Below are 13,799 nucleotides of genomic sequence, written 5' to 3' on the forward strand. Positions count from 1 at the left end.
TCCAGTTTTACAGCTTTGAGGAGCAAAGGGATTACCTACAATATCTCTATCAACTTGACTTTCTTTGCCTTTCCTTAGATGCAGATGGCCGAGTTGCTTGTGTCCCATGGGGCTAGTTTGAGTGCCAGGACATCTTTGGATGAGATGCCAATAGGTGAGTTTAATAACCTTAAAAAACAGAAACCACTGAAAATAACTTCTCCCCCTAAGTGTACTGGAGTCTTCAAATAGTGCTTTCAGAAGCATTAACGTCATTTTTCAGATGTTTTTAGAATCAAAGTTGCAGTTACTTTAACTGGGACTGAAGTTTTAAAGTACCTACTTTGTTACTTCTGAAAATACTTCTTCCTGCTCATAAAAACAAGGGAGGAGGAATTTCTAAAGCACCAACTCTTTCTTCTGTGTGTTTCCACTCATGTCATCCCTCTGTACTTGTGCTTGGGAGTCTCCCTGCTCGTACATTGTAGTCTTGGACCTGAGCAGCTGTTGAGGGCAGCCCTAAGACTTGGTTGTCTAACTTTGATGCAGTGAAGTGTGGTGAGATATAAGGGGCTGGAGAGGAAAGAGAAAGCACACGCAAGTCTTGGAAAAGATTGGAAGTAAAAATGCTAGCATCTGACTGTGTGTATTTGTCTAAGTTTAGCCCGTATCTGGGGCTAACACTAGCCAGCTGTTCTGTTAACCAGTGACCCCTCCCCACTTGAGAAGAGGAATTGGGAAAAAGAAGGAAGACCTGTGGGTTGAGATAACAACTATTTAATGGTTGAAATAAAATAAAATGAAAAATAGTAATTATATATATAGACAAGTGATGTACGGTGCAATTGCTCACGACTCCGGACCCATGTCCAGCCTGTTCCCGGCCAGGGATCCCAGAGCAGGAAAGTCTCAAAACTGCAATCCCAGAAGAGAGCGAGCAGGCCTTGGGAGCAGAAGAGCAGGCGAGACCCTCCAGGGACAGTGACCATTGAGGAAGAGAGCCCATCCCCAACAAACTTCCCAATTTATAGTGAGCATGACGTTCTGTGGTATGGAATACCCATATGCTAATTTAGGTGTCAATCACCCTGGCCACACTCCCCCCAGGTTCTTGGACTTCTGGGTCATTAGCAGAAACAAGTTGGGCACTACAGATTTAACCTTGAGCACTACAGATACCTATATAGCATGGCTGGCTACAAACTAAAAATGAAGTGTCTTATCAACTTTGTTCTCACCAAATCAGGTGCGGCAGTGTTGTTAAAAATGCAGCTTGCTTTTTTGTAGCTTCTCTGAACAGAAAATCGCTTCTATGATTCTATTCCAGCAAAACCAGGACAGAATTTTACCCTTTATTCTATACTATTTACGTCATGCTCAAGCCACTACTGTTTTTGCCGTCTCTTACTATATATACACACAGATATTAATCCCTTAGTCTAGGAGCCATCTCTCTAAAAAGTTCATTGAGTTTATTTACTCTAAAACTGTGGGTTCCATCTGCCATGATAGTCTGTCAGGGCAGGATAGATGGTGTGAAATTCACTCAGTCGGCAGATCAGGACCTGGCCTCGATACGGTGTGACGGATGGGTGAAGTTGGGCACAGCAAGATGATGGGTCGTGCATTCGGAGCTCGGAGCCGGTGTATCTGGTGCAGCCCATATTCGTGGTCTGTGGTGGAGACATTGATCTTGAGGAAATTACCGGGCGCCGGTTGCTAAAGTTCATTCTTCATTAATCTGGGTGATTCTTACTGTAATGAATAACTAGAGAAATGATGACAAGCAGTATCATATCACAATTAGCATCACACAATTCAAATTATTGGCTTTTCTCATCCAAAATCAAATATCCTTGAGGTACATATCGAACTTCCCCATTCTCCTGCATCACCCACCAGGTGCATCCTGGTCCTTGAGCAAAAGCAGTCCCACGGATGGGTTTGCCTTTGCCTGAGGCAGGAGTAACCCAGACTGTTTTCCCCAACATGTTTCTTCCATGCACCCCAGGGACTTTATCCCTTTCTACAGTATGTAAAAGTTCTGATTGAGTAGTGCCAGTTTGACTGGCAGATCTCCTGGTGTTAATTAACCAGGTGGCTTTTGCTAAATGTTCATCCCAGTTTTCAAATGTCCCATCACCCATTGCTTTCAGTGTAATCTTTAACAGTCCACTGCATCGTTCGACTCTCCTGGCGGCCAGTGCATGGCAGGGGACATGATATATCCACTCAATACCGTGCTCTTTAGCCCAGGTGTCTGTGAGGCTGTTTCGGAAATGAGCTCTAGTGTCCGACTCGATTCTTTCTGGAGCGCCGTGTTGCCACAAGACTTGCTTTTCAAGGCCCAGAATAGTGTTACGGGCAGTGGCATGGGGCACGGAATACGTTTCCAGCCATCCGGTGGTTGCTTCTACCATTGTGAGCACATAGTGTTTGCCTTGGCGGGTTCGTGGAAGTGAGATGTAGTCAATTTGCCAGGCCTCCCCACACTTATATTTCAGCCATCGTCCTCCGTACCACACAGGTTTTAACCGTTTGGCTCGTTTAACTGCAGCGCATGTTTCACATTCATGGATGACCTGTGCGATAGTGTCCATGGTCAAATCCACCCCTTGGTCACGAGCCCATCTATATGTTGCATCTCTTCCTTGATGGCCTGAAGTGTCATGGGCCCACCGAGCTAAAAATAATTCACCCTTATGTTGCCAGTCCAGGTCTTCTTGAGACGCTTCAGTCTTAGCAGCCTGATCCACTTGCTCGTTGTTTTGACATTCCTCAGTGGCTCGACTCTTGGGCACGTGGACATCTACGTGACGTACCTTTACAACCAGCTTCTCTAATCGGGCAGCGATATCTTGCCACAACGGGGCAGCCCAGACGGGTTTGCCCCTGCGCTGCCAGTTGTCTGTCTTCCATTGCTGTAACCACCCCCACAGAGCGTTCGCCACCATCCACGAGTCAGTGCAGAGATAAAGTACTGGCCATTTCTCTCGTTCAGCGATGTCTAAAGCCAGCTGGGTGGCTTTTACTTCTGCAAACTGACTCGACTCACCTTCTCCCTCAGCTGCTTCTGTGACTCGTCGTGTAGGACTCCACACAGCAGCTTTCCACCTTCGCCGCTTTCCTACAAGGCAACAGGACCCAGCAGTGAACAAGACATGTTGCTTCTCATTAGCTGATAGTTCATTATATGATGGGGCCTCTTCAGCACGTGTCACCTCCTCCTCTGGTGACATTCTGAAATCTTTGCCTTCCGGCCAGTCCATGATCACTTCCAAAATTCCCGGGCGACTGGGGTTCCCAGCTCGAGTCCGCTGAGTGATCAGTGTGACCCACTTACTCCAGGTAGCATCAGTTGCATGGTGTGTGGAGGGAACCCTCCCTTTAAAGATCCAGTTCAGCACTGGCAATCGGGGCGCCAGGAGCAGCTGCGCTTTGGTACCAACCACTTCAGAAGCAGCTCGGACCCCTTCATATGCTGCCAATACCTCTTTTTCAGTTGGAGTATAGTGGGCCTCTGACCCTCTGTACCCCTGACTCCAAAACCCCAAGGGTCGACCTCGAGTCTCCCCTGGGGCTTTTTGCCAGAGGCTCCAGGTAGGACCATTCTCCCCAGCTGCGGTGTAGAGCATGTTTTTAACATCATGTCCTGTCCGGACTGGCCCAAGAGCTACTGCGTGGACAGTCTCCTGTTTAATTTGTTCAAAGGCTTGTTGTTGCTCCGGGCCCCATGTAAAATTGTTCTTCTTTCGGGTCACTTGACAGAGAGGGCTCACCATCTGGCTGTAATCTGGAATATGCATTCTCCAGAAACCCAGAAGGCCTAAGAAAGCTTGCATCTCCTTTTTGTTAGCTGGTGGAGACATAGCTGTTATTTTGTTAATCACATCCATTGGGATCTGACGACGCCCATCTTGCCACTTAATTCCTAAAAACTGGATCTCTTGTGCAGGTCCCTTGACCTTACTTCGTTTGATGGCAAAACCGGCTTCCAGAAGGATTTGGATTACTTTCTCCCCTTTCTCAAAAACAACTTCTGCTGTGTTACCCCATACGATGATGTCGTCGATGTATTGCAGATGTTCCGGAGCTCCACCCTGCTCCAGTGTGGTCTGGATCAGTCTATGGCAAATGACAGGGCTGTGTTTCCACCCCTGGGGCAGTCGATTCCAGGTGTACTGGACGTCTCTCCAAGTGAAAGCGAACTGTGGCCTGCATTCCGGTGCCAAAGGGATCGAGAAGGACGCGTTAGCGATGTCAATTGTGGCGTACCACTTGGCTGCCTTGGACTGCAGTTCGTAATGAAGTTCTAACATGTCCGGCACGGCAGGGCGCAGCGGTGGCGTGACTTCGTTCAGGCCACGATAATCTACTGTTAATCTCCACTCCCCGTTAGACTTTCGCACTGGCCATATGGGGCTGTTGAAGGGTGAGCGGGTCTTGCTGATCACTCCTTGGCTCTCCAGTTGGCAGATCAGCTTATGGATGGGGATCACGGAGTCTCGGTTAGTGCGATATTGCTGCCGGTGCACCGTGGTAGTAGCGATGGGCACCTTTTGATCCTTGAGCCTCAGCAGCCCCACAACAGAAGGGTCTTCTGATAGACCAGGCAAGGTAGACAGCTGTTCGATTTCCTCCGTCTCCACAGCTGCTACACCAAATGCCCACCGGTACCCCTTTGGGTCCTTGAAGTACCCCTTCCTGAGGTAGTCTATGCCAAGAATGCATGGAGCATTTGGGCCAGTCACAATGGGGTGCTTTTGCCACTCGTTCCCAGTCAGACTCACTTCAGCTTCCAATACAGTCAGCTGTTGGGATCCCCCTGTCACTCCAGAAATATGAACGGGTTCTGTCCCTTTGTAGTTTGATGGCATTAGGGTGCATTGTGCGCCAGTGCCCACTAGAGCCTTATACTCCTGTGGCACTGATGTGCCGGGCCACCGAATCCACACAGTCCAATAAACTCGGTTGTCACTCTCCTCCACCTGGCTGGTGGCCGGGCTCCTCGGGTAGAACCCCAGCCTGCCCCGCGGCGCGTACCGGCCCTCCTGAGCAGGTCTTGCAGGGGAACCCTTTCTCCCGATGGCTGAGACGCTCATCGGTGCAGGTGGGGAGTGGGACCTGTCCTCCATCTGGGACAATTTTTCCGACACCTTACCGAGCTGGCTTTTGGATTTGTCGGATGTTTGTTCCGCAGCCGAGGCGCTGGCCCGCAGGCGGGAAGACAGCCTGTCTGCGAATTGCTGCATTCGATAATTGACATCACTCACCGTTGGCGCGTTGTCCTCCTGCCAGCTCAAAACTGCTAATGCCTCGGCGTACGGCGGCGGTGCCGTCTGGACCCACCTGTGCCACAGGGGTCTGGTGAGCTTCAACGCATCTGGATCTAGTGTCATCTGCGGGTGGTTTGGACCAGCAAAAATCAGCTCCCACACAGCTATTTCCCTCAGAGTCTTAATACCCCTCTCAATGGTTGTCCACTTGCTTGGGTGGTACACGACGTCATCTCTAGAGGGATACTTGTCCTTCATGCTTAGCAGGAGTCGCCTCCAGAGAGTGAGGGAACGTGCCTCTTCTGTAAGCCCCTTGTCAATACTGACTTCTCCAGCCAACGGTCTCAGTTGCTTGGCTTCTCTACCCTCTAATTCCAAACGATCAGCTCCATTATCCCAGCATCGGAGCAGCCAGGTAAGAAGTTGTTCACCGTTGTGACGGCTGTAATCCTTACATATATCTCGCAGCTTACTTAGGGGTAGGTATCGAGTGGTTCCCTCTGGCTTTTCCTGCTGCGGTGTCCCTGGTTGACCTTCGTGAGCTGCTCTTTTTGTGTGTTTCTGCTTCTGTACGGGGGCGACCGTTAGTGGCACGGGTCGGTTGTCAGGGTTAGTTGCGATGCTTGTTGCCGAGGTCTGAGTAATTGCAGTGGGTGTCGCCTGGCCTTGAGTGGTCGTGGTACCTGTTGCAGAAACTTGAGTAGCCGCTGTGCCTGGCGCTGGGATTTGTGTGACCGCAGTGGCTGTCACTGGGGTCAGGGTGTGAGCAGCCACAGTGCCTGGCACTGAGAGTTGTGCATTCACGGAGCGCGGCGGCGGGGTTTGTATGTGGTGCCGGTGTTTGCAGGGAGCACGAGTAGCAGATGGGGGTGGAACAACCGTGGTGGGAGCCAGGGTCTGAGTAACGGTAGCAGGTGTGGGGGCTCGAGTAGCCCCACTACTTGTGGAGGTTGGCGTAGCTGCAGCGCCTGTTGCAGGGGCTGAGGTAGCAGGTGGGGTAACACCGGTGCAAAAGTGGTAGATACGTCTAAATAGTCGATTAACCCTAATTATATACATAATTAGACATATATTCAGGAGACCTAGCAACAGGATCATACTCATTTGGCAGTCTCAAGGGTGTTCAAAATTCTCGAAGGCTTTTGTGAGTGGTCCGGAGGAAAACGGGGAAGGGAAAGGAGGCGAGTCCCGTCCGTGCGACTGGTTCTGCGGGAGGCAACCGCTGTAATTGGTAACACTGTCCGCCAGGTGGCGCCAAATGTTCAGCCCCGCCGCCCCGTAGCCCCGCCGCCCCGTAGCCCCGCCGCCCCGTAGCCCCGCCCCGCAGCCCCCCCCGCAGCCCCGCCCATCCCCGCCCCGCCGCGCCGCCCCGCTCCCCGCGGTGTGACCGGCCGCGCTGGGCGCAGGACAGCGGTACCCGGGACCCGTGGTCGGTAAATCGGTACCTTTCATCCCAGTGCGACACCCGGCGAGGGCGTCAGCGCCGGCAAGGAGCGCGTCCGGCCGACGGGGTGCGGTACGACACGGCTGCGAACGGCGCCCTGAGAACGGACAGAGCAACGTTCCGGTCAGCGGCGGCCCGGGAGGCACACCGAGCGCTTGCAGCAGGTTCCTTTTAACGTGCTCCGGTCAAACCGGTCGCTATCGCAGCCCCTGCCGTTCTCCCGGGCGAGCTGTTTTACGTTGGGCACCAAATAAACTGTCTACGTGTAGCCCGTATCCGGGGCTAACGCTAGCCAGCTGCTCTGTTAGCCAGTGAGCGCTCCCCGCTCGAGGAGGGGAATTGGGAAAAGGAAGGAAGGCCCATGGGTTGAGATAAGAACTATTTAATACTTGAAATTAAATAAAATTAAATTAAAAATTATAATGATAATAATACATACGGACAAGTGATGTACGGTGCAATTGCTCACCACCCCTGGACCGATGTCCAACCTGTTCCCGGCCAGCGATCCCGGAGCAGGAAAGTCCCAAAACTGCAATCCCAGAAGAGAGCAAGCAGGCCTTGGGAGCAGAACAGCAGGCGAGACCCTCCAGGGACAGCAACCATTGAGGAAGAGAGCCCATCCTCAACAAACTTCCCAATTTATAGTGAGCATGACGTTCCGTGGTATGGAATACCCATTTGCCAGCTTAGGTGTCAATCGCCCTGGCCGCGCTCTCCCCAGGTTCTTGGACGTCTGGGTCGTTAGCAAAAACAAGTTGGAAAGTCCTTGAGCACTACAGATACCTGCATACCATGGCCGGCTACAAACTCAAACAAAGTGTCTTATCCACTTTGTTCTCACCAAATCGGGTGCTGCAGTCCTCTTAATAATGCAGCTTACTTTTCTGTAGCTTCTCTGAACAGAAAATTGATTGTATCCCAGCAAAAAACAGGATTATTATAACTTTGTGCCACATTGGTTTTTGGGCAAAAGATTTTCTGAGCCTTAATTGAAATATCTGTGCACCCTCGTTTTGAAGGTTGAAAGTTTATGCCTTCTACTCTGATCTGCTTTGCTTTTGTATATATTCTTTTTTGTTTTGGAGGCTTAAGTAAAAATGCTGCATTCGGAGGAGCTGCAATTTGGTAATTACAGAAATTTCTTTTCCTCCATCTTGAAGCATTGATACAGTGGTCAAAATATCTCTCACCCTTTCACAGGTAAGGCACGGCATGCTGCAGAGCTGGGACAAAACCTGGCTGGACAGCTGGATCATCTCAAAGCTGAGCCCCCGTCATGATCAGTGGCTCTTCTTTTCTGCTCCTGTTTAGGTGTCCAAACCATTCTGCCTCCCCTAATTTGTTTAGAGATTAATGTGCCTAAGCTCATTCTGCTTAAATTTCCCTTCTCTTCCTCCTAGGATTTGTAATTGCACATCCTGGGAAGGCGCAGTTCGTAACGTAGTGTTAATGTTACCACATTTGAACCATCTGATTAATGGCTTGGTTTGTGTGTGCCGTAGATCTGTGTGAAGAGGAGGAATTCAAAGTATTGCTTCTGGAGTTGAAACACAAACACGATGTGATCATGAAGTCTCAGATGAGGCATAAATCCTCCCTGAGTCGAAGGACCTCCAGCACTGGCAGCCGAGGGTAAGCGCGTTGTTCCCTGGTTAGGGTGACCACCCAGATGTGGGTTGCTGAGCACCCTGTGGCCAGCGTGCAAAGAACAACCCATCTGTCCTTTCTGAAGGAACGAGCTCTGAAAAGCAGAAGCTGACTTTCGATTGTCCTGTGAAGAGTGGTTTTTTCACTAGCAAGAGGTGTTGTTTCTTGGAAAAGGGCTCTGTGCTGTCACGGTTTAAGAATTGCTCTGAGCAGAGGACCAAGTGGTGAGAATTTACCCTGTTAAACCACCGATACTGGTGCCTGAGAATCAGTGCTTCAAACAAATTAACTCAACCTTCTTAATATGTCTCATGGCCAAGATACTGTACTCAGACACAGTTTGCACAGGTCTTTATAAGATGTTTACTAGACACCAAAGCAGTCCTGCAGACCACAAAACTCCCTAAACAGCCTGTGGATCCTTTCCCTCTACATTTACTGTGCTGGTTGCAGAACAGATCCGTTAGGTGAGCTGTATGAGATGTAACGCAGATTTGCAGTACCACTTTAAAACTCCTTAAAATTCCTCCCACCTTTAACATCCACGCTAGTGCCTTTGCTTTGCGTGGGTGCCAGGAAGCTAAATTCACATTCCGTTCCAGTGGGAGAGGCAGTGAAGCGCAAGGAGGAGGTGAGAAGAGCTCCAGGGTAAGAGGAAATGTCGTGTCCTGCTCACGGCTTCGATGCCCCTTCTCCCTATCCCACAGGAAGGTGGTGAGGAGGGCCAGCCTTTCGGACCGAACAAACCTCTATAGGAAGGAGTGTGAGAAGGAGGCTATCGTCTGGCAGCAACTGGGGGCGGCAGAAGAAGGAAGAAACTCAGGTCTCATTGGAGAAATTGGGGAGACTCGGTCTGACCAGGAGAATACAGACCCTGTAAGGAATCTCTGCTTTATTATGGGAGTCACTGAGGAGGGCTGGTAGTGCAGGTTCAATAGCAGTGGGTGCTCTGGGGTGGAACGTGGCTGAAAAACTTGTAAACCTCATCCATCAGATGTAAGCAAAAGACTAAATTCTCTTTTGGTGTAAACTGAGATATCCCACTCAAGTGGAAAGACTGTTTCAGATTTACAGCTGCATAAATAGTTTGGAGATCTGGCCCAAGTGAACCAGGAAGTTCAGAAAAATAGTGTATGCATTTCTGTTTACATCTAACAAACTGGTAATCACAAAAGAACTGTAATTTTGTTTTACAGTTATTTGGTTTTAATTCAGTTATTGTCATGTTATGTTAATATGCTTATCTTTTTTTTTTTTTTTTTCTTTCCCATAAGTGAGTCCTTCTGAGTTAACATTCCATGTTCCTGGTTGGGAACCAGCTCTTGGCTGGGGCTCAAAGTGTTATAGAGTTCTGTTAGTGGGGGAATTCACGGTTTGTGCTGCAGTACCTGTCTGGTGGAAAAGGCTTAGGAAGTTGTCATAGGGATGAACTGTGCTATGGGGGAAGAGGGAAGATGCTCTTCTTTCATGTCTTCTTGTTACAGAACTCAGTGCTGGAGAACTCTTCCCTCCTTCCGGAGTTAGCAAACAAAAGCACCCAGTGTGACTCTGAAATCCCCCTCCAGAATGGACTCATGGCATCTGCCAGCGCTTACCAGTACACCTTTTCCAACGGGGACATCTGGAGTATGCACGCTGACCCTGACACTAATCCAGGCCACATGTTGCCCTACGGCAACCCCGGGCTCCCTGATGTGCAGCCCTTCTGGGGTACCTACAAGGAGCATAACCATCAAACGCTCTCCGAACTTAAGCGGCAGCGGGCTGCAGCCAAACTCCTCCATCACCCTTTCCTCAGCACCCACTTCAGCAGTGGCATGGGAGGAGTTGCCGAGAACGGAGGTGAGGCCAAGTCGCACTTAATTGGATCCAGGACTTCCCCCTACAGCTCCAATGGGACCTCTGTGTATTACACAGTGTCCAGTGGTGATCCACCCCTCTTGAAATTCAAAGCTCCCATGGAGGAAATGGAAGAGAAGGTGCATGGGTGCTGCAGAATTTCCTAGTTTCATCTGTTTCTCACCCCAGAGGAAACAAGATGTGGGTGGGCTGGTTGGATCTATCGCAGCGGCCAGGTTGTTTGCATTCCAAAGGGAGAATTTGGTTATGGACATCCTGACTGTGGCGGCCTCGTTCATCTTGAATTGTACTTTACCCTGCCAATTACTTCCATTGCAGTTGAATGAGTAATGCAGGTGGAGCAAGGCTCTTAGGGGAGGAAGGGATGCGCATCAATATGGTGTAAAAAGAGTCACCCTAGTCTTGCTCCCTGGGGAAGAAAGTATGGTGCACTGCCTCCCTGTCCTTGGGAAGTCCTGAGATGCCTTGGAACAAAGAAAGGATCTGAATTAAAATCTTTGCATCTGAGCCTCTTGAAGGTGACAGTTCAGACCTGAATTTCCACTCTTGGGTGATGCCTATATCCCGGAGGGGAGATCAACCCCGACACCGGGTTTGCAAGAGTGGACAGAGCTGTTTTCCATACAGCTGGATCCAGCACTTACAGGGCCTCAGCATCAAGCAAGCATAGATGCTGCGCTTGCTTCAGGAAGTTTGCGAGGCGTTATCTCCTTGCAGTGACGGCTCACCATCACAAACTGTGCACTGGTTGGCCCCTGTTCTGCTCACGTAGACTCATCACTGCAGACTGCCATCAGGTTTGAAGCAGAACTTTTCCTGGAACAGGCTTCACTCAATAGGCTTTAAAACTGATGTTGCAATAAGGGGCCCCGGCAATAGAATTTTACTGCAATAAAATACTGACAGAGGTCTATATTGGCATAAGTAATTTAAAAAAAACTTATTTGTACTATTTAGACTCTTAATTTGTTAAAACTGAAAAGACTTTTGCTGATCTCACTTTCCTATTGATTCTGTTTGTTTACTCTGTACGCTCAACACAGATACTAGGGGCAGTATGCTTTGTGTTCTGATTTTTCTGGATTTCCAGAACCACAGGGCTCAGGAGGGCTGAGGAGGAAAGGCTTGCCGACACTCGTCGAGAAACGTCATGAAAGCATTTCTCTAACCTGCAGTCTTTGGCTGATAAACAAATAACTGTTAAATCATTGCTTTGGGAGTTGAACATTGCAGCAGGGCAGGAGACTTTATTTTTTTTGTCTGGTTTTCCAGCTCCCAGGCTGAAGTCATCAGCAGTGGTCAGTAGCTGTCAGAAGACTTAACTGCCTCTGTGTCTGAGGGACTCGCCTAGTGCCATGCAAAGCCTCTGTGCCGCGGAGTGGCTGGCACACCACCACCAGTGTTCAGTGCAGTTCATGTTAGCTCTGCCAGACACCTGAGAAACACCAGCACGGCATAACCGGGAGGGTTGGCACTGGCTTGTCAGCAAGTTAAGGCTTGCATACCTGGGGGAGGTGGGAGGAGAGTGCCCCGTGGGAGACAGCTCTGAGGAACCGGCCACAGTTAACAAGTTGTATCTACAACAGTAACTGCAAATCTTCAACCCCTTTTCTGCACAGAGGGGCTACTGCACACCTAACTATTTCCCTGCATGAGAATGTGTCTTCTTGGGCAGTTTAAATTCCAAACTCTGAAAACATAAGCCTGTTTGGGTCTCTCTAAGCCATCAGAGGATTAAACCCAGCTCACCTAGTTGTGTTTCAGCCAAGCAACAGCAAATGCAACTTCCACCAATCTTCCTTTTGCCCGGCGGCTGTTAGCCATCGATATTACACTGCCCACGGATGCTCTCCCTGTGGGAATCCCCACAGCCTTTCCTTTTTTTCTAGGCTATAAAAAGTTGACTTAGGCTGCCAGTGACTGTTAAGTGCCCTCTTCTGCTCCCCATCAAATCTAGCCCATCGCTGGAGCTGGGCTCCTCCGCTCGGGACAGCGGAGGTGGCTGTGTGTCACCACCACAACCACGCCGTGCGGGAAACACTTCTGGACCTGTGAGGTTATTACCAGGCTGACAGTTTCCTCTTCTGAGCTCTGAATATACAGTTCTTTTCCCTCACTGGTTTTAGGAACAACTTAGAAAATGGTAGCAGTTGATCTGATTTTCTAAAACCTCAGTTCACTTAAAGGCAAGGGGTTTCTTTGTGTGTTTTCAAACATTCAGAGACGTCGGGCTTCCTCCATTATTGAAACACATGTGCTAAATATAAGACTAGAAAATACTGCTTGTGCTTGACTTAAGGAGTTCTAAAAGTCATTCTCTAGTAGAAAGAAGATGATTTGGTAACGGGACAGACTTTAGCACGTCTGTGTGTGGTTAACCAGGTCTTCTGGTTACCTCGAGAAAATTCTTTTGGATAACACAAGTGTAGCCCGGGTATTACTGAACAGGGGGGGATGATCTTCCAGTTGCCTCTGTTCTCCTGTGGTGGTGGGAGTTGTCTCTCCACATCCCTCCTAATGAGGATTCTGGACTCAGTGTAAAAAATTTTGGTGCCACTATCTGCTAGGTTGTAAGTGGTGCAGAATTCGGCCCCAGTTGATGCCCTCTCTCCCAGGGAAGGAGGAGTCGGGTCCTTTTCCTTCTCAGAGCAATTTTGTGCTGTCAAGTGTATTGAATCCTACCTAACTGCAGGCAAATGGAGAGGAAACTGTGGAAAACAGTAGTGTTAAGTAGTTTGAGGCTTACTTGCACTGAGAGTTGTTAAAACATTAAAACTGGAGGAAGCCAGTCCATTTTAGACAAATAGCTTTCAGTCCATTGGTATTTCACTCTCTTCATATGTAAAATGCCAGGAACTCATCGTTCTAGCTGTGATCTTGAGCAAAGCAACAATTGATTTACTATCAGGCAAAAGATACTGCAGGTTCTAAATTACAAAACATCCCTTAATTGGACTTTGTATTGTAATTATGAAATTGGCTGTAATACAGCTCTTCTGGCTTTATCACTGTAAGCTAACATCTCACTGAAGTCTAGTGGTGGAGATCAAATGTAATCAATTCTAACTCAGACAAGAGAGTCAGTAATCAATAAATCTTCTGGGATATGTTTCACAGCCATGCCAAGGATTTATCTACCACTGGCTTTGGGCTGAAGTTACACCGGAGTGGGATTTGTGCAGGCTGTTGAAGAGTGACCAGCAACAGATTTGTGCTTGTGTATAGGTGACATTCGGGATATAACGGTCACTGCCTGCAGGGCACTGGCAAATACGCCCAGGGAAGGAGCTGGCAATTTATGCTGCATGCAGAGTTGTTGGTTGTAGGTCTGGGATGAACAATTCTGTAAAATGGGTATTTAACCTGCTTCTGGAAAACTATTTTGTAGAGTCAAACGGGCTTTGAGGGGAATAATAAACACACAGAAACCCTTATATGCGCACTGTAGGAGCCTACCTCTAGGAATAGGGCTTTTTGTTATAAAATTTAGCAGTGTTACAACAATAGTGGTTTTTTATATGTATGTCTTTTAAAGGCCATCCCAGTGGAAAGCTCTGAGGTGTGTAGCAAAGGCACTTGGCTATTTCATG

At 48.9% G+C, this 13,799-nt stretch overlaps 1 protein-coding gene across 2 annotated transcripts in view; it reads left to right on the forward strand.

Annotated features, from left to right (window-relative positions):
• Window positions 1–10,355, forward strand: part of PPP1R16B (protein phosphatase 1 regulatory subunit 16B) — a 48,652-nt gene extending 38,297 nt beyond the window's left edge. For both annotated transcript variants that reach the window (XM_086623024.1, XM_086623025.1), the window contains 4 exons: window positions 79–154; window positions 8,205–8,334; window positions 9,057–9,225; window positions 9,834–10,355. In XM_086623024.1, the coding sequence (XP_086479150.1) occupies window positions 79–154; window positions 8,205–8,334; window positions 9,057–9,225; window positions 9,834–10,355 (897 nt within the window). The remainder of the gene's footprint in view (window positions 1–78; window positions 155–8,204; window positions 8,335–9,056; window positions 9,226–9,833) is intronic.
• Window positions 10,356–13,799: the final 3,444 nt, after the last annotated feature.

The sequence above is a fragment of the Tauraco erythrolophus genome, chromosome 18 (assembly GCF_009769465.1).
Source record: "Tauraco erythrolophus isolate bTauEry1 chromosome 18, bTauEry1.pri, whole genome shotgun sequence".
Taxonomy (NCBI): Eukaryota; Metazoa; Chordata; class Aves; order Musophagiformes; family Musophagidae; genus Tauraco; species Tauraco erythrolophus.